At 42.0% G+C, this 20154-nt stretch overlaps 1 protein-coding gene across 8 annotated transcripts in view; it reads right to left on the reverse strand.

The window, feature by feature from the left end:
* The window catches only part of ZNHIT6 (zinc finger HIT-type containing 6), an 81692-nt gene extending 61831 nt beyond the window's left edge, over positions 1-19861 (reverse strand). For 4 of the 8 annotated variants that reach the window (XM_072648925.1, XM_072648924.1, XM_072648926.1 and 1 more), the window contains exons 1-6: positions 18991-19563; positions 18289-18410; positions 14307-14372; positions 14111-14217; positions 13936-14021; positions 11241-11344 (exon numbers count right to left, since the gene is read on the reverse strand). In XM_072648925.1, coding sequence (XP_072505026.1) covers positions 11241-11344; positions 13936-14021; positions 14111-14217; positions 14307-14372; positions 18289-18410; positions 18991-19143 — 638 coding nt within the window. In that variant the 5' untranslated portion in view covers positions 19144-19563. The other 4 variants (XM_072648931.1, XM_072648930.1, XM_072648927.1 and 1 more) reach the window with 4 other exon arrangements.
* Between the last annotated feature and the right edge of the window lie 293 nt (positions 19862-20154).

Below are 20154 nucleotides of genomic sequence, written 5' to 3' on the forward strand. Positions count from 1 at the left end.
TGGAATTTCAAAAACATAAAACATGTTTTCCTTTCACAGTATAAAGAAACATTACTTTTCCTATTAAAAATGATGTCTGATGTTGTGGGATCCTAACAGGATACAGATTTTTGGTGGCAGATACTGCCCAAATAATAAAAAAATTATTATTTCAGAAAAACTAGAGGTGGTGGATGGAGATGGTGGAAAGTAGTGTTTTCTCCCCCTCCAATCAAATGATATATAATTTGTGTAAAGCTCAATGCTGTGCACTCAGAAGTCCTTCTCATAAAGGTATTTAAAATCTGACTGAATAGATAAGATCTCCTCCTCTCCCTCTCTTCCACATAGCTCCTTTACACAAGTGGGAATGCACTGGTGTGTACAATGAAGACAACATCAGGTTTTTTAAAAATGTATTAATCAGTTTTACTGATTTTGTTCTTTTCCTTTAAAAAAACCTCTCATAAGGATAACTCACTGCGGGGAAACGTGGCAGAAAGAGAGGTGTGGAGAATCCTTACAACAAATTTCATCTGTCTTGTAAGTTTTCTCAAGGACCTAGAGCAGCCATCCCCCGCTCCCCATTCAAAACCTCTAAAAATCTCCCTGTAGATAACTTCCACCAACAAAAATGAGAACACTATTTTAGGAAGATTAACCTGGCAGGCACATGTGAGATGGTTTAAAGAATACATGACTGGGGCCAAGGTAATGGAAAGGAAGGGACAGAGGAGAGAGACACACTTCCATAGAAAAATTACCAGAACTTGGTGACTATTCAATCCATCCCAACTTATCAGCCTTTTTTAGAAGTTCCAAAGCACATTCCCCATTCCTTCACAACCAACCATCAACAACTGTAACACACAAGCAATTTGATTTTACTTAACATTCTGCTAAAATCCTACTTTCTATGGCTTATCATGCAATGTGGGAGTGATGCTGGATTCTCAAAAGCTTGCCGAGTGGAGTGCAAACTGTAGCAGGTTCTAAGCACATGGAAAAGGCTTGGAGTATGGAACCAGTGAGATGGAGCAGGTGAAGTCAGTTAGTCAACAAGTATTTGTATTAGCCTTCCACTCAGCTACTTAAAGCCATTTTCCTAAAATGCAGGTCTGTAATGGCCACTTCCCCAGCTCAATAAAGTCCAATGGTTCCCTATCATCTCCAGAATCAAATACAAAACCATCAGTTCACAGTTCAAAGCCCTTTTATTACCTAGGTCTCCTCTTACCTTTCCAGTCCTCTTATACCATACTCTTCCAAGCAGAGACACTGGCCTCCTGGCTGTTCTACAAACAAGACACTTCTAATCTCTCACCTCTGGGCACTTTCAATGGCTATCTCCCATGCCTGAAAATGCTCTCCCTCCTCTGCTCCAACTACTGACCTCCCTGGTGTCCAGTAAGTCCCAACCAAAATCCCATCTTCCATAGTAAACCTTCTCCAATACCTCTTAATTCCAGTGCCTTTTCTCTATTAATGAGTTCCTACATGTTCTATATATAGCTTGCTTCCTATGAATCTCTGCTCAATGTCTCCCCTGTTAAACTGTAAGCTTCTTGAGAGTAGAGACTGTCTTTTGTCTCACTTTGTATCGCTAGTACTTAGCACAGTGCTTGGCACATAGTAGGCACATAATAAATGTTGAACTGATTGACTAGGCATCTATTATCTGCCAGGCACTGTGCATACCAATACAATGGAATAATCCTTAATCTCAAGAAACTTTCATTACAACATGTAGGCTAGTATATATATAAATGTATTAATAAATATAAGTAAATATAAGTTAGTTATATACAAAGTAGTTTGAGAAGTCACTAGCAGCTGTGCAGACCAGAAAGGCTTCGTGCTGAAAGCTATGCGGAAGCTCTCCCTTGAAGTGGAGGTCAGAGAATGCATTCAAGCTAGAAGTAAGCTACTTGTGAATAAGGACTGTCTCTTTCTTGTATTTATATCCCCAGGGTCTAGCCCAGGGTCTGGTATATAGCAAATAATTAATAAATGCTTGCTGACCAATCTGATGGGACATGGCCAGGACCTTGTAAGAGGTTGGGAAACAGGACAACGAGGGTCGTGGATGAGGAAGACAGAAGGTCACTTTGGTTGTACTGCAGAGCGTACCTGTGTGGGGTTGGACAGTGGTAATGTGCAATGGAACAAGGTGGTAAAGACCTGATGAAGCTCAGCAGGGGCATTCTGTCCTCGTAGAGATGCAGGAAGTCACTGGGAATGACTAAGAAGGAGCTTGAGATGGTCGGATCTGTGCCTAAGGAAAATCACTCTGGCAGACTGGACGAAGTGGGGAGAGACTTGAGGTAAGACTAGGCTGGCCACAGAATGAAGAGTTTTGGGGATACAGTAACCCCTGACACTGTTGTTGGTGGAAGTAACACTGACATCCAAGAGCCATAAATAGTGTTCTACCAGACAGCCCTGCCCAAGGGAATCTAGAAACTAGAGAGTTTAAATGTAAAAAATTGTTTAAGTGCTAGTTAGAACCTAGAAGTTTTTCACCAAGATGTAAAAGCTATGAATGTTGGAGAAATTTAATCAAACAATAATACATTAGCAAGCATGTATTAAGAACATATTATGCAATCAGCCTTAGTTTATTTCAAAATCCACTGAAACTGTTATTTTATAGAAACTCAGCATTTTAGGACTGTAACACTTTATGCTCTCTCTCTCCACACACATACGCACGCACACACACGCACACGCACATGCACACACACACCCCCCACTGATATGTACAAATAATGAAAATCTTGAAGTGGCTAAATTACTCAAATTCATACTACATATTTCAATTGGGTTGAAACCAATTAGTATATTTTAAATAATTACAATTTTGAATAATGCAAATTTGAATATGTTACTGCTTCAGGGAATTCAATGACTCACACTAATTGGGACCTAGCTCTCTGTGTTTGTGTGTGAGTACGGGCCTGCCTCCCTACTCCCTATCCTCCTCATATACATCTATGATACCACAAAAAATACTATACTTTACTATATTATTTATTAATATTTCTATGAAGACCAGAAAATGTGTGACTAGAAAAAAACTGATATTAATGTAGATCTGGGTGGCTGGACTTAGAAGCACCACAATTAGGAAGCATGCAAATCCATGATTCCATTAAAAAAACAGACTTGCTATTTCTTTACAAGAGGGACACCTAGTGGTTAGCTTCTAAACATTCCTAATAAATACCTCAGTTAAAATATATTTCTATATCAATAATTTTTATATAAGACCTGTAAATTTGTGTGTGTGTTTCATTCTAATTTATCAACTGACTTTAACTCCTCCATTATTCCTGGTATAAATGCTTAATTTTCTTTATTATAGGTTTATTAATGTAAGAAAATTTCTTTTGGAGCCCTTAAATTTACAATGTCTAAGAGGAAGAAAAGTCTATTTCCCATTCTACTTTTCATTATAGTAGAAAAAGCACAGAATTTGGAAACAGGAGAATTGGGTTAAATATCAAATCTCTGTGTGACTGAACAAATCACTACAACCCCTGCTATGTATTCCATATTCTGCAAAATGGGGAGGAAAGTACATTATATACTTTACAATACTTTATAATACATATAACACTTTACCATACCTAATTAGGAGTACTGTCACTAAAGTGCTCTGCCCAATGAGTTATTGCTATCAATTATTAACAGTTAGGCAACAAGAAATCATTGAAGGATTTGGCGCAGAAGGGTGATATAAGACCAATACAGAAGTGTAACTAATTTGACAGCACTAGAAGATATGGACTGAAAGGGCAGAGAATGAATGTGGCAGGCAGTTTTAACAAGGACTCTATACAAAGCTGACAGCAGAGTGAGTAGGAAGGAAGAGAAAAATGTGAGATGCATTGTATAGGCACACAGTTCTTGGCAACAGACTGGATAATGGAGAAAAGAGTCCAGAGAAGCCAAAGTTTTGAATGTTGGGTGGGGACCAAAGGTCCAAAAAACAGGGATGTCAGAAGGAAAAGCATGATATGAAATGTAAAATGTTGAGGGAAAAGATTGAGCTTTGTTTAATTCTGGTGCATCCCAAGTACCTGCTGCCCAGAGCAGGCATCCAATGTTTGTGGAAATGGAAAACGGGAATTATATTAAAGGGACACAGACTCAAGTCATGAGAATGAAGGTCATTGGCAGGTGAGTGAGTATGGAGAGAAAATGAGATCAAAGGGTCTTGGGAAAGATCAAAGTGAATGGCAAGGAACAGCTAACGGGGTCAGGCAAGGCAACAAGAGGAGTGGTGGAGGAGGACAAAGGTAGAAGCAGAGGGCAGTGCCCCAGAAACCCTGAGGAAACATCTGCCATAATCAAACCACCTTTGAGGTTAGGACAAAGCTGTTTCCTCCCAAGAACCCTCAGAGGTATAGGAAGAGGGGTAGAGGATGGTCCATCAGCAAGGCTCAATGCTGTTGAGGGGGCAAGGATAACAAACATGACTTCAAGCAAAGCATCTGTCCAAAGTCTCTCCTGCTATCTTTGTGGAAGATGGAGATGTAAGCTCAAGAGTCATGAAAATGGATGTATTTGCAAATGGTTAAATGACCAGATCATTAATAGGTTAGTGTAAACTCAAAGGAAGGACCCTACTGGAACGCCTCAGGAACCTGACCTTGGCCATATGCCGTTCAACATTTCCTATGTGATCTAAATGAAACACAGATGGCATACTCAACAAATCAACAGATATCAGAGGCTAGATGATCATCAGGATCCAAAAAGTTATGGACAGACTAAAAGATGGACAAATCAAATGAGGTGAAACTTAATAGAAGAAAATAAACAGTACAGCATTTATATTAAAAAAAAAATCAACTTCACAAGTATGAGATGCTAGAAGCAACCTTAGGTAGCAGACTGAAAAAGATCTGGAAATCTGAGTGGACTGCAAGCATAACACGTCAAATGTGCAACAGAGCCACTGCCTCATTTTGGGGTCAGAACTAAGAAGAAATAGCTGCAAAAAGCAGCATAGCAAGATCTCCTCCCCAAACCACTCCAAATAGATTCAGAAAATGCACCAGACTAAATCCTGAGGGGGAATCCAAAGAAAAGTCACGGTGTGCCTTATGTTCAGTATAGTTGGGCATAGGGAGATGGAGAAATTTGTGGATGTCCGCTAACCAGATGTATACAATGAGGAGCGTTCCAATGGAGGGAGAAGCTGGGCTTCAGGAAAAGAAGGGGTCCCAGATCCATACTGGAGCACTCTCAGACCCATGCCAGTATACCACAATGGTGACAAAACTGGAAGCTTTGTGACCCATTATCCACTTCTGGGTCCCAGATACAAGGTGGACTTGGGAAGGTACCTGGGAAGCCAGGCCCAACCTGCAGTGGTCTTAGGTCACAGGCAACCAGGTCAGAGAACACAACAGTGGTATGGTTCAGACCTCAGGCCTAGTCTCAAATCTGCAGATGACCAGCCAGGGGAAGAACCCTAGATCAAAAGGGAGCCTGAAGTTTTGGCCCTCTGAACCAACAGGGCTTCCTTACAGGGGCTTTATCAGATAGCATCCTGGGCACTGTTGCTCAGACCCAAAACCCAGTGTGCAGAGCTCCGAACGGAGAGGGCAGTGATCAGACTTTGCCATGGATCAAGACTACTTTGGCACAATGAATGCTTGCAGGTCCCCAGCCTGAGCTATCCCTGAGATCCTAGAACCACACAACTCTCAACATCCCCAGAAAGCATCAAAAAAAACCCACTTGGGCACAAATCCACCTAGAATTTGTTAAAAAGATAAAACGAGTTAAAAAAAAGTTTCTGTCAATGAAATGAGAGCACTAGAGGAAAAAAATGGAAAAGAAATGAGAGCCATGCAGCAGAGAACTGGAAAAGAAATTAATGTATCAACCTTACCAAAGCAACAAACTCCCTTAAAATTAGAATGGATTAAATAGAAATCAATAACTCCAAGAGACAATGAGAAATAGTAAAACAAAGCAAAAAGACTGAAAAAAACAGAAAAAAAGTGAAGTTATCTTATTGCAAAAATAACTGAATCAGAAAACAGACTCAAGAGAGAAAATTTAAGAATTATTGGACTACCTGATTTCCATGACCAAAATAAAGGCCCAGAAATCCATTTCAAATTTTAAAAGAAAACTGCCCAGATCTCTTAGAACCAGAGGGTAAAAGGCAATTAGAAAGAATGCACCAGGCACTCTCCAGAAAAAAAAAAAAACACCACAAAATGAAAAATCCAATAGCATTATAGTCAAAATCCAGAGCTTCCAAGTCAAAGAAAATATACTACTGCAAACTGTCAGAAAGAAATAATTTATGTGCTGAGGAGCCACAGTCAGGATCACCCATGATTTAGCCAACACCAATATAAAGGAGTGGAGAGTCTAGAATACACTATTCCAGAAAGCCAGAAAAGGACAGAAGCTTACAGTCAAGAATTACTTATCCAGTAAAACTGAGTGCAACTTTATAATGGACAAAATAGACTTTTAATGAACTAAGACTTTCAAGAATTCTTGATGAAAAGATCAGAGCTATGCAGAAACTTTGAAGTTCAAATGTAGGAGTTAAGAGAAACATAAAAAGATAAACACAAGCGAATACAGTAAAGAACAAAGCAAGAAGATGACACATGCCCCTTATGAACCTTATCATCAAGGGTCATAATGAGAGGCTAATTAGATAGAAACCATGGGAGTGGTTGTTATGGCTTGATAATCTTGAAGAATGGAAAGGGAATACCCTGGGGAAGCAGAAAAAAGAAGTTCTGCTTTAATCTGCTCTAATAAGAGTAGGACTAGGGTAGCATGTTCAGTTCTGGGTGCAACATTTTAGGGAGGACAGCGACAAGATGAAAAACAATCAAAGTAGTATGATCAGGTTGGTGAAGAGCCTCCAGGACATGCCATATGAGAACTAGCTAACGGAAATGGGGGTGCTGAGTCAGGAGAAAAGTAAGCAGGCTCATCCTAATAGCTGTCAAGAGGTGATTTAGGGTCATTCTGCAGATCCTTTACTGGATCATCACCTATTACTCACAATGACTGAAAATCGGTGCAACACCCTAAAGCTCTGCCCTAGGCACTTTTCTCTTCACTCTCTCATTGCAGACTCTGTCAACTTCCACAGGTTTCATAATCATCTTTATGGAGATGACTCCCAGATTCACAGATCCAGTCTCTCCTAGGCTCCACTCTGGCATCACCAAATGCCTACTGAACATTTCAAACTGAGTGTTTCACAGTCATCTTAGACTCACATCCTGAGCAGAACTCATTGTCTTTCCCCCTTTTCTCTACTCACACAATCACCACCTTGGGTAAAAGGGTCTCATTACCCTTCATTTGGACCACTGCAACAGCCTCTTAATTGGATTCTGTCTCAATTCTCTTCCTTCTCCAATTCATCTTTCACAAAGCTACCACAAAAAGGTCTGAGAAAGTCACTCCTCTCCTCTATAACACTCCAGGGAACTCCTATTTCCTCTAGGATCAAATATAAACTCGTTTGGTAATTAAGCTACCTTGCTTCTCCAGTCCTGTTATGCATCATTCCTCCTCACGCACTCTACAGACTAATCACCATTCTGCTCACACGTGACATTCCAACGTCCATCCCTCTGCTTTTGCACTGGCTGTCTCGTCAGGCTTCAAATGTACTCCCTCATTTCTGATTTTGAGAATCTCGAGCTTTCCTCAAAACTCGGCTCAAACACCACCTCTTCTATAGGAAGCCTTTTCTGATCTCCTGGCTGCTAGTGTCTTTCTCTCCAAATGACCCTGTGTGTGTATTATATGTGTATCCATACACATTGTCTCCTCCATTAGAAAGACTTTTACTTTTGTTTATTCCCTGTGCACAAGGCCTGGCATAATAGGCATTAAATAATTAACGGATGATTGAGAAAGCTAAAGATTCAGATTTGATATAACAATTACAGCCGAGATACTTTGCAACGTAAAGGTTTCATCTGTCCTGAATGGGTCCTTAGGTGAAAGCTAGAGACTTGCTGGGTATCTTCAAAATGATCCTAGGCTATAACATAGATTGAATCTAAATAAATCAAATTTAAGAGGTAAACATAAAAGCCTTATGTTTGTGAAACTGATTTTTTGAACTTAAACATGTTTATAGTTATCCCTATTAAATATAATGCAATTAGATTCAGCCCAATTTCCCAGCTGGCCAATATACCCAAACTAAGTTTTTACCATAACACCTATGGTGAAGAGTATCAGATTCTCTCCCTGACCACCACCCGCTATCCCCCCTTTACTTAAGGCTTTTACGCAGTATGGAGAACCATTTGTTGGGTATAGAAACGATATTATTTTCAAGTATGAATTAGGCTAGATGGCCTCTGAAGTCCTTTCCAATTTTTAAGACAATGAAAAAGCAGTTAGAAGAGACAACCAATGACCTCAGAACACCACAGACAGAAAACTGATTATGAAGGGTTGAAGAAAGAGCAAATGCCATAGAAGTGGAGGCATTCACTCAAGAAAACTGGCAGCAAAAGAGCAACTTTAACAAATATCTTTTAAGTAAGCCATCACATAAAAGACACTCTGCTAGGGTATTGGCCATACAAAGATGAAAAAGATGTGTTCTGTAGCTAAGTTTACAATGTAAAGGGAGATGAGATATGAGCACACAAGAATATGATACACACAAAGGAGAGTCTCACAAAGTACTCTAGGAAAATCCAGGTAATGATCACTTTATCCAAAAACTTTTATGGATACTTTGTTTTTGTTACAAACGTTTACAGATTACCCCTACTTATGGAAACATCTTTTGTAACTATGTAAAACAAAATAATTAACTAAAACTAATGACAGAGTAATCACAGCTGAAACTGGAAGCAACATTCCCCATCCGTAGCAACCCAATTTTCTGTTTTTAAAATACTGACAAATCATTTTCTCTCTTCTGGAAAAAAAGGAGATTCAGAGAATGGACAGGTAGCCTCTTTTTTGCTCTCCTATTCTTCAAGGAAAACTGGACTTGAGGAGAGATGGAAAGGACTAGAGAAAGAATTCTGAAGATATCAATAGAAGTTATTTTGAAGAAGAGAACAGGGGGAACAACTTCCTAAAGTGATTCTGTTACTTAACAGGAAACAGACACTAGATATGAAGAGCAGCACAGTCCTAAATGGCACCATCAAGAGCCAAGACCCAGAATGAGCTAAGGAAAAAAGAGCTTTTTAGATGAGTTGGAGTAAGGAATCGAGAAGATTACGGCTCAGAGATGAAAATGAATAACAAGGTAGAACTACCACCTCATCTGGCTTTGGTTTTCTCTTCCATGGACAGTGATTGTTAGACTGGGAAAAGACCAGGATAGAAAAATTAGTTAACAGGGACTTCTTGGGTATCTTCAAGAAGGCTGGGTGACTACTTGTTGGATATATTATAACATGGAATCCCTTTCCTTGGTGGGCTGGATTAGATGGCGGTTGATTTCTCTCTTCAAATTATGCCAGTCTGTGACTGTGTGACTTGAAATAAAAGATAAGTGAAGATAGCCAAGAGATCACCTCACTCCCCTCAATGAGTTCAAGTCACAAGCCCCGAAGGATCTAGAAACCAGGTACCAAGAATTGGTCATTTTTTGAAAAATGACCATGGAAAACAGAAGACATCCTGCAGCAGTAAGTAACTGTCCTCATTTTTTTAAAAAGGGAATTATGTTTGGCCTCCAAATTGCCTGCCTCACAAGGCAGGGAAAATTCTCGAACACAGCATTAAAGGGACGGTTTCTGAGAACTCAGAAAGAGAAGCTATAAGCAAAGAAAGTCAACACGGATTTATCAAGAACAGGCCATGCTAGATCAACTTCATTTCTGTTTTTGATAGTGTAATTTGACAGGCAGATTTAAGGAACTGTGTACACATAACATATAGAGATTTCAGGAAAACATCTGACAGTCTCATGCAAGCCTTCTGAACAAGCAGAAGGGACATGGGCTGGATGATAAAGTTAGATGGATTTGGAATTACTTGAAAGGCAAGATCCAAAGAGCATAGAATCTCATCCCCAAAACCTATGCTCACAGTAAGAAATTTCAATGTTATATGCTGCTCCCTTAAGTATGCTAAAATTCCAGTTCAAAAAGTACTCAGCTCCCATATTACGCTCAATAGCAGCTCAGCATTACATAGTACATAAAAACACAGGGACAGTCTTTCCCTTGACTGTCATAACCTATGTTCAACTTCCACGCTTGAGATCTCTGAAGTTCTATTATCTGCTCATGCTCTTTTATCATGCTCTCTCTTCCTATGCCTTCTTATCCTAAACCTACTTATTTAAGTCTTCATTCTTAACTGTGGCCTCCAGGCCTTCTACCTCTTAAGTACTTTCCCAGGTCAGCATCCTTGCTAGAGCCACAGTCCCCACTCTTCCTAATTTCAGTATCTTGGTGAACCAATTCAATTTTACACTCTGCTTTGCACACAAATTCCTTGCATCTTTGTCTTATTGCCTCTTGTGCCTTGCTAAAGCCCGATATTGAAATATTCCCACCAGCTCCTCTGTTTCTACTCACATGCAGCTGAACAGAGCTGGAGGAAGTCATTAAACTACCATATCCACTACAAATTTAGGGTGTCTAATCTCAGCCAGGCCCTCATGACAGCAATGCAGTGCTTCTACAGCTCCCCTTCCTGAGGCTCTATCCCACTCAACAAAGCTATTCCCAACTTTCTACTCTCTCAAGCCTCCCACACCTTCTTAGGTACACACTTCACATGGCAACTTAAAAAAGAAAAGAAAAAATCAAGGCCATCTGGAGAGTCTTCTTCCTTTACTCCACTCTCACATGAAGAAAAGGTGGCCCTTCTTGCCAAAGACAATCACTCTACATGTGTCTGATCCCTTGGCCTCTACCTCCTTCAGCAGATTTCCTTCCTGTCGCCTCTTATGCTAAACTTTAATCCCTCTCAAACGTCTTATTCCTTCTCTGATGCCTAAAAATTTGTTTCCTTGTTCCTTAAAATCCTCAATAGATTCTGCTGTCCCTCCAAGGTCCCTCCTCTATAAAATGAGATTTGACTGCTCATCGCCTAAAATCACCTTCTGATCTATGATCATGTGACTTCTAGAAAACTTAACACTTCCTCCTGGGCAAGAGTAATTCATCCTCACAGTCTACTTCATTAGTGTGATAAAGAACACACTAGACCTCAAAAGTAATTTATTAAATACACAATTTAAGACATTTCTATAGCAACTAGATACTTACTTCTTGTCAAACACTGTTGAATTCTCTCTTCTTTTGGTAAAGCCAATAGGTAAGATTCTTAAGTCGATATTGTGTCTCCGTGCTCGGTTTTTCATGTAATTTAACTAATAAACAAAAACTAAAAATTAAACTCAAATAGCTTATGCAACTTCACAACTGAGTTAAAACTCTGAAAAACTAATGAACTCTCAATTACTTAAGAATCAATATAGAGTCCATAAGTATTCTGATTTCTCTGTCTGCTACATTCCCTTTGGCCATTTCTTATGGGGTGTGTGTGTGTTTGTCCTTCATTGCTGAAGAAGACCATGCCATCAGATAAATGATGACATGACTTGCACTTGGCTTTGTTTTGAGTGAGGGAGGGCTGTGCAGGTCACCAGCCTCCTTCTCCTCCAGAGCCATCTGAATCCACTGACCAGATATTCAACAGGATGACTGGAGATGACCCAGGATGAGGCAACTCGCCTTAAGTGACTTGCCCAAGGTCACACAGCTAGTGAGTGTGAAGTGTCTGAGGTGACATTTGAACTCAGGTCCTCCTGACTCCTGTGCTGGTGCTCTATCCACTGTAATACCTAGCTGCCCTGGCCATTTCTTATTAGCACTTCACTAAAAAGTCAAGGTCAAGGAATAAAACAAACTGAAACTGGTCAGTTTTGCTACTCTTATCTCTCAGAATAATACTGATAAGGATGATGAAATCATTCCATTAAAACTAGATACTGTATTCAATAATCCATGCACTCTACGTCCTTAAGGTATGATAAAACCATTTTGTTATTTTAGTAACAATAATTCACAGTCTAAAAGTTTTGCAAAGCATTTTCTCCTCATAAAAAGTAAGAAAAGTAATGTATGATCTCAATTTTATAAATGAGGTAATTGAGTCTCAGAGAAATTAAATGATAACTAAAGTAACACCCCTACTGTCAAAACCCAAACTCAAACTTAAGTCTTCTATCTCCAAAACCAGTGGAGTATATCATTTTAACATTATTAAACATGAAATTCCATATTTAACACTATTTATTGGACAGCATTATTGCAGCATGAAACAGGTACTACTTGGATACCAGGAAGTGGCATGCTTTGTTTAATTATATAAGTAACAAAAGCACTTAGTAATAATAAATGCCTTTCACCAATAAAATGAGTTACTATGATTCTGAATTATTCATGGCCCGAAGTAATGCCAGAGCAAACTTTATCATGTTCATCTCATTAGTAGTTTAAGAGAGTAAGTATGTGTCATCAATGTCCAATAAACCAGGCAAAATTGGTGGTATCATTTTTTTCTGTAGAAAGTCAAAAAACCCACTTGGATTCAGAAACAACTATTGAAAGGCAATGACTATGAATACTAATATATTTAAAAATGAAAATCTCTTTGTGCAGATAGGAAGTAAAGAGCTTTGTAAACCTTAAAGATGCTATATCCAAGTTGCTGTCATACTACTTTGTAGAAACTTTAGGGCTAGGGACAACAAATTCAAATGATTCACTGAAAATTTTTTTCACTACCTGAAGTTTAATTTAAGAAGCTATATGTCACTTTAGGCCCTTTATTGTTAATCTTATCTTCTCAATGCTCCAGCTCATTAGTGCCAAATTCAAATAGAAGACCATTAAACTATATAAAGATTCCCAAAGGCTGCATATCACACATTAACATTATCTATATTCTACTATATTTTTATTTATTGTTAAATATTTCCCAATCTCATCTTAATTTGGCTCAGTCTTGGGTCTGACACCTTCACTCTAGCTGATTCTCTAACATGAAATGTGTCAACTGGAACTGATAAAGAGTTCAGTCAATATCTCTAAGGGTAATCTGATTTTTAGACTTAATGTTACACAGTTCTAAAGAAAAATTAAAACATAACATTACATAACAATCTTTCTTTCAGGCACTATGCACATGAATAGCTGTCTACTGAATTAGCTAGTCCAAGAAAAACAGTAATAATAAAACTGGTAGAAGAAATTTTTTTTTTAAAATATGATGTTTCTTTGCTAATTACTCTACAGAAAAATGAATAATATTTGTGTTGATCATTTTTGAACACATTTTATGTTCACAGGAAGTTACATCACAATGTTGAATTTTAATTTTATAGTTATTTTAAGGAAAAGTCTTACAAATCTGGAGCACATAGCAGGGGAAAGAACACTAGATTTGCAAACAGGACCCAGGTTCATATCCTGGTTCCACTACTTATCACCTATGTGACCCTGGAAAAGCCAACTTTTATAAGCTTCAGTTTCCCTAAGGAAACTGAACTGACTTATCTGAAAGGTCTCTTTTTGCTTTAAATTCCATGCTCCTATGAACATGAAATCTATATAATACTCAATTGCTGTGGTCACCTTCCCTTAAGCCTTTGTTGCCGTTATTTTTAGTAGTGTCCGACTCTGTGACCCCATCTGGGGTTTTCTTGACAAAATATACACTGTTTGGCCTTCTTCTTCTATATTTCTTTCTATAGCTTGTTTTACATATAAGAAAACTGAGGCAAACAGGGTTAAGTGACTTGCCCAGCGTCACATCTAGTAAGTGCCTTAGGCCAGATTTGCATTATGAGGCGTCTTCCTGACTCCAGTTGAAACACTAGATGTACTGTGCTACCTAGCTGTCCCTCTCTTAAGCTAGTTAAAACTAAGAAGCTTATTAAGAAAAATAAATACTTACAATTCTATTTGTTGAGGGTCTTTTCAAGAAAACATCTCTAGCAATGTAGTCAGCTGATCTTCCCACATCTTCCAAAAACCTATAATCTAAATTTTTTAAAGTACAAAAATCAGGTGACATGTCAAAGGAAAGATACATCAATTAGTTACAAATAAGATGAGATATTCTGCCTTACCACTTAGAAGATTAATTTCAGTAAACTGTTTTAACGAGACAAATGCTGTCTTCTCTCGAATTCCATTGCATGTAAGCTCTGTTTTGTGTTTCTTCACACATGCTAAACTGAAAAGGCAACATACAAAAACTGTGCATTTTCATTCAGAAGTATAAAGGGCACAAGCAGCAGGAAGAGGACTAGGTCGAGTTCATACCTGCAGGAACATTTCATACAGCGTGGACACCTGTACTTTGCTTCTTCTGTACCACATGTTTCACAGCTACAAGAAACAAGAAACAAAAGCCCATCAAATATGTGTAATTCTTAAAATAGCCAAAGTTGTAATCTACTTGTAGATGAATAAATTTCCACAAAGAACTTACACACTTTTACTAACTCAGGCATGTACAAAAGTAACCTTTTGGTTAAAAAAAACAAAACAAAACAAAAACCCAAACCCTTCATGGCCACTCATCATTCTCCTCCCAGCTCCGCTCAGGACTTCTCAGGGACTTGGCCACCACACCTCCTTTGTTGGTTCTCACCCCACTGGTCACAACCACCTGGCACTTCTGTTTTTAAGAAGGGACCCAGGAGGGTTGGCCTTCATTCCCTTTCTGGCTTTGCTTCTCACTCTGCAGACGTAAAGTCTACGTGGACATTCCCCATGGAGATACCACTTCTCTTTCCTCAGATCCCAGCTCCCTTCAGTGACGTCTTTCCCACTTAGAATGGAAGTTCCCTGAAGGCAAGGAGTATCTTTTTTTGGCTTATATTTCTATCGTCAGGGCTGAGCACACTATCTGGCACAGAGTATGAGATTAATAAGCGTTTACTGTCTTAAATCCTTATGGGAGGCCTCTTCCCAATTCCGGATTTCTTCTCTGGTCAGTCAGCTAGCATTTATCTATCTCCTACTCAGTGAAAAGTGATATGCTGTGCTGGGGATACAACAAAAGACAAGACAGTCTCTACTCCCAAGGAGTTCACAGTTTGACAACACAGGAAGACAACATGCAAGCAACCATGTACAAACAAAATGGTAGAAGATATACTGGGCACAATAACAGGGGGAAAAGACTAAGATTAAGGAGAACTGGGCAAGTTTTCTTGCAGAAGGTGGGCCTTCAGCTGGGACCTGAGGGATGCCAGGAGGCAGACATGAGAAGGAACAGGGACAGTGAGGCAGTGAAAATGCTTTGGGTCAGGAGACAGTATCTTAACCAAGGCACAGCAAGGAGGCCAGTGTCACTGGGTATGTGGGGTATAAGGTCTAAGAAGACTGGAGGCAAATAAGAGGGCTGTATAAACCAAAGAGAAGATTTTATATTTGTTCCTAGAGGTGACAAGAAGCCATTGGAGTTTATGGGATAGGGGATGTCATGGCTAGACTTGAACTTTCAAAGAAAGATCCTTTTGCACTGAGGATGGACTGGAGTGGGCAAAGACTTGAGACAGGAAGATCTACCAGCAGGGTATTGCAACTGTTCAGGGATGAGGTGATGAAGGCCTACACCAAGGTGGCAGCAGTGTCGGGGTGGGGGAGGTCAGGGAGGGCATATAAATGAGATGTTACCAAGGCAGGAAAACTGGGAGATAACAATTGACTGGATATAGTGGGGTGAGAATAAGGAGTCAAAGATGACACCTAAGTTTGAGTCTAGGTGCCTGGGAGGATGATGGTGGCCTTGGCAGCAACAGAGAAGCTGGTTAGGAAGGGAGGGGAGTGGGGTTTGAAGGGAAAGATAATGAGTTTGGTTTTGGACAAGTTAAGTTTGAGATGTCTACAAAACATCCAGTTCACTATATCCAATAAGCAGCTGGAGATGCATACAATGGAAGTCAGGAGAGAGGCAGAGGCCTGGGCAAATAGATCTGAGAAGTGTTTGTTTAGAAATGATGGTTGAATTTGATAGATGACCAGTGAAATGACCAGAAGGGGAAGAGAAGAGGGCTCAGGACAGAGGCTTGGAGGGTACCCTTGGTTAATGGGCATGATCTGGATGAAGATCCAGCAAACAAGAATGAAGAGGTCAGACAGGTAAAGAAGCAGACACAGGAGTGTCACAAAAACCTAGAGAGAAGAGAATATCAAGGAGAAGAGGTTGATCAACAATGTCAAAGGTGGCAGGTCAAGAAGGAGGGGAATTGAGAAAGGACAGTAGATTTGGCAATTGAGATGACTGTTAACTCCTCTGGAAAATTCTCCAATAACAATCAGAATTAGTATTACTAGACTATATGGATCAAGGAAAAGTCATCCACTCATTTTTCAATATTCTAATGAAGTTTACTGAGGACATCAGATAATTCTTCCAATTTTTTTTCTGTCATACTTAGTAGCATCATACAGAATGACTCTAGTTCACCTACAAGCTGAGTTAAAAATAGAGATCAAACCTCCCATGAAGAGAGAAAGTCTTCTAAATTAGTCTTTTCTCTGATATAATATTGACCAAGGCCACTAACAGTGGTAGTTATGGGGTTTGAAGCCAAATTAAGAATACAACAATACACTGCTGCTAATTTAGGAAACAGATATTTCCTTCTCCCTTCCAACCACTCTGACCTAATATTTTCAAATGAACTTGTAGTTTTTTGTGCTGTTGACAGATGAGCCATCTGTTTTCTGGAGAATAAGATTCCCTCCCTTCCTTTCCACCCCTCCATTTCCTTTCTGTTTCCTTTTTCACTGCATGACAACATCCCATTTCTTCCAGCATTCGTGATTTCATCACAATCTTCTACAATTCAGTAAATGACCTTTGAAATTGCTGTGGCTGCAACATTTGATAACCCTATGCCCAACCTAGGTAATGAGCCTCTCTCCACATTAGCTAGGCTGGTTCTCAGATATGCCATACATGTCTATCATGGGGGCCGTACAAATCGTAAAAATTCAGAATTGGGACGTTAGTGGCTATCCAGTCCAGCCTACACTGAAACGAATCCCTACAACAACCTACCTGACAAAAGAGCATCCAACTATGCTTAAAAATTTTCAATGAAGGGAACCACCCACTACCTCCAGAGGCAGATAGCCCACTTCTTAAGAAATTTTTCCTTATATCAAGTCTAAATTTTTTAAGTTGGCTTCTCTGCCATTTTCATTAGCTGCTTCTTGTTCTGCCCCAGCTCAACTAGGAATGCATCTCTGTGGGCTGCAGGCCGACTTAGGAAATCATGGATGAACATCATCTAGGCTATATTGTATTTTTATTTACTTTGTTTAACATTTCCCAAGTACATCTCAACCTGGTTCAGGGAGCACTAGGGAGGGTTGCTGGGGACAGCAAGGTTGACACCCCTCTGCTCCAGGGTGCACCGTGGGCAAGCTACACGACTAACGTGTGCTTGTCTTTCATTGCCGAAGAAGATCATGCCAGCAGAGAAATAATGACATGACTTGCACTTGACTTCGTTTTGAGAGAGGAAGGGCTGTGCACGTTGTCACCAGCCTCACTTCTCCTCCAGAGCCATCTGAATCCAGTGACCAGATAGTCATCAGCATGACTGGAGATGACCCAGGATGAGGCAACTGGGGTTAAGTGACTTGCCCAAGGTCACACAGCTAGTGCGTGTCAAGTGTCTGAGGTGAGATTTGAACTCAGGTCCTCCTGACTCCTGCACCACCTAGATAACCCTGGTGAAGATGCTATCCATTTTACAGATAAAGAAACTGTGGCAGACAGCCATTAATTAAATGTCTTGCTTAGGATCACACTGGCTATGTCAGATCTTCCTGACTCCAGGTCCAGGATTATCCACTGTACCACCTAGCTGCCTATTATAGATTAAATTATAAATCAAAGAGGATAAATTTAAATAAAACCCAGCATAGAAATGTAGGTGCATTTTCATCTAAAATTAACCTAGTCCCAGAGTACATAATTGCTTCTCTCCACTTGGAAAGAGGAAGACACAATTAATAGAAGTCAAGACAAAAATCTAATTAATTCATTCGACCTGAAAGTCTTCAACCCCCAAGACACGTGTGCTCTGACTTCCTATCCTCCTACAACCCACTCTGGTTCTTCCCCAAATTCCACCAACGTCAAATACCCCACTGAGCCTGACAACCCAGTTAAGGCTTCAAGGGCCCTATGGAACCCTCTGGATTCCAGTTCTGTCTGCCCCCCTGAACCACCTGGAACCCGCCTCCCTCTTGGCACACCGACCTGTCACTCTCATCCTACCTGGACATGGCCAGCTTCCGCTTGCTGCCCACCCGAGGCTCCCTCGGCGGTTTCTGCTCCTCGGCCAGCTCTGCTCCATCTTCCCTGGCGCGGGCTCCAGCCATCTCCTGCTCCTTCACCCCCTGTCCAGACATCACCCAGCCTTTTCTCCCCTCCCCTCCTCGTCGCCTCCTGCGCTCTCCCATCCTCACCCCATTCTCCCTACTTCCTCCTTCACCTCCACTCTGCGCCTTCCTGGGATGCCCTCCTCCAACCCGCCAGCTTCTCCTTCATTTGTGGTCTACCCACCACCTCTTCCACGGCCTCCAGTCCGTCTACTCCGCCCATTAATTCCTTTCTCCTCTACTTCATCTCTAAATTCTTGCTTCTCCTCTATGGTATCGACTGACTCCTGCTTCACGGCTGCCCCGTCTATGACGTCATGCTTCCCCTCTATCACGTCTATGATGTCACGCTTACCATCTATCCCCTCTATGACATCCTGCTTCCCCTCTATCCCGTCTATGACGTCATGCTTCACTCTGCCTGGTCTATGACATCCTGTTTCCCCTCTATCCCGTCTATAACGTCCCGTTTCACGTCAGCTTCCTCTCTATCCCGTCTATGACGTCCCGTTTCACGTCAGCTTCCTCTCTATCCCGTCTATGACGTCACGCTTCACGTCTGCCCGTCTATGACGTCCTGCTTTCCCTCGGATCACACCTGCGTCCCCTCCTCAGGCTCCTCCATCACCTCCGCCTTGATCTGCGGCCCGTCCCCCTCCGGCTCCAGTTTCAGCTCCAGCCCCATCCCCGGGACCCCTGGCCCTTCCCCGGGCTCGCCGTCCCCGCCGTCCCCGCCCTGCGCCTCAGCCATGTCCTCGCTCCAGGCCCCGCCCCGCTGGGCCCTTCCGGAGCCGCCGGCGTCCCGGCCCCCCAGTCGCCGCTCCGGTAACCGCGCCGCGGGAGAGCGAGTGAGCGACTGCCCCTAAACCGCGCGCGCTGCCGGCCACGTGAGGCCACGTGAGGCCACGAGCCTCCACGCGCTCCAGCCTCCCGCCGTAAACCACACTCACCACCAAGTCGCGCCAGCGCCGCTTTACGACCTTTTCCCGACGCGAGGACAGCTGCGCGCGCGGTTTCCAAGGAAACGGAAGGCGACCGGTCGGCGAGAACCAGCTCGGGGCGGGACTTCCTCTTTATTGACCCTATCGGCTGCTGGCCCCGCCCAGGGAGTTTGGGCGGCTTGCTCCCGTTTATCCAGGCAGCCGGAATTTGAACTTGGCCCGGGTTCGTTTAGTACTTACCTACTTTAATTAATCTAGATAGTTAATTAGAATAAGATTGGAAGCTGCCCCGGGCGCAGCTCCCTCCGCCCGGATGCTTCCCGAGGCCTCCTCCTCCCCACCTCCTTGCGGCCCTGGGCTCTGATCGTCCCCTTGGGACCCGGATCCCTCTGACCACTTCCTGCCCCCCCAACCCCCAACAGCGACCAAATCAGCGCTGGAAGGGAAGGCGCCCCCCCTCACCCGGGGGCCCCCTCTCTCCAGAAAGTCGTGGGTCTCCCCCCACCCGCCGGAGATCAATAAATAGTCACTGAGCTATTGGGGAGCCTGCCCCCTTGCTGATAGGGCTTCTGGGGCGGCCTGGAGTCCTCCGTGCTTCGTGACCACGTGTTCCCCTCCCCCCACCACGGTGCTGGATTCCGCCATCTTCCCCTGGAACACGTGGCTCATCGCACTTCCCCAAGGCCCCACTCAGCACCCAGCAACTCCCAAACCAAAGAGCCCCTCCCTGGCCACCGCACTGCGCCCCGCCCCCGACCCCCATTAGAACTGAAGCCCCGGCTTGGCTTTGGGGTTGGTTTCTGGGCGCTTAGCCCTGTCCT

The sequence above is a fragment of the Notamacropus eugenii genome, chromosome 2, assembly GCF_028372415.1.
Source record: "Notamacropus eugenii isolate mMacEug1 chromosome 2, mMacEug1.pri_v2, whole genome shotgun sequence".
Taxonomy (NCBI): domain Eukaryota; kingdom Metazoa; phylum Chordata; class Mammalia; order Diprotodontia; family Macropodidae; genus Notamacropus; species Notamacropus eugenii.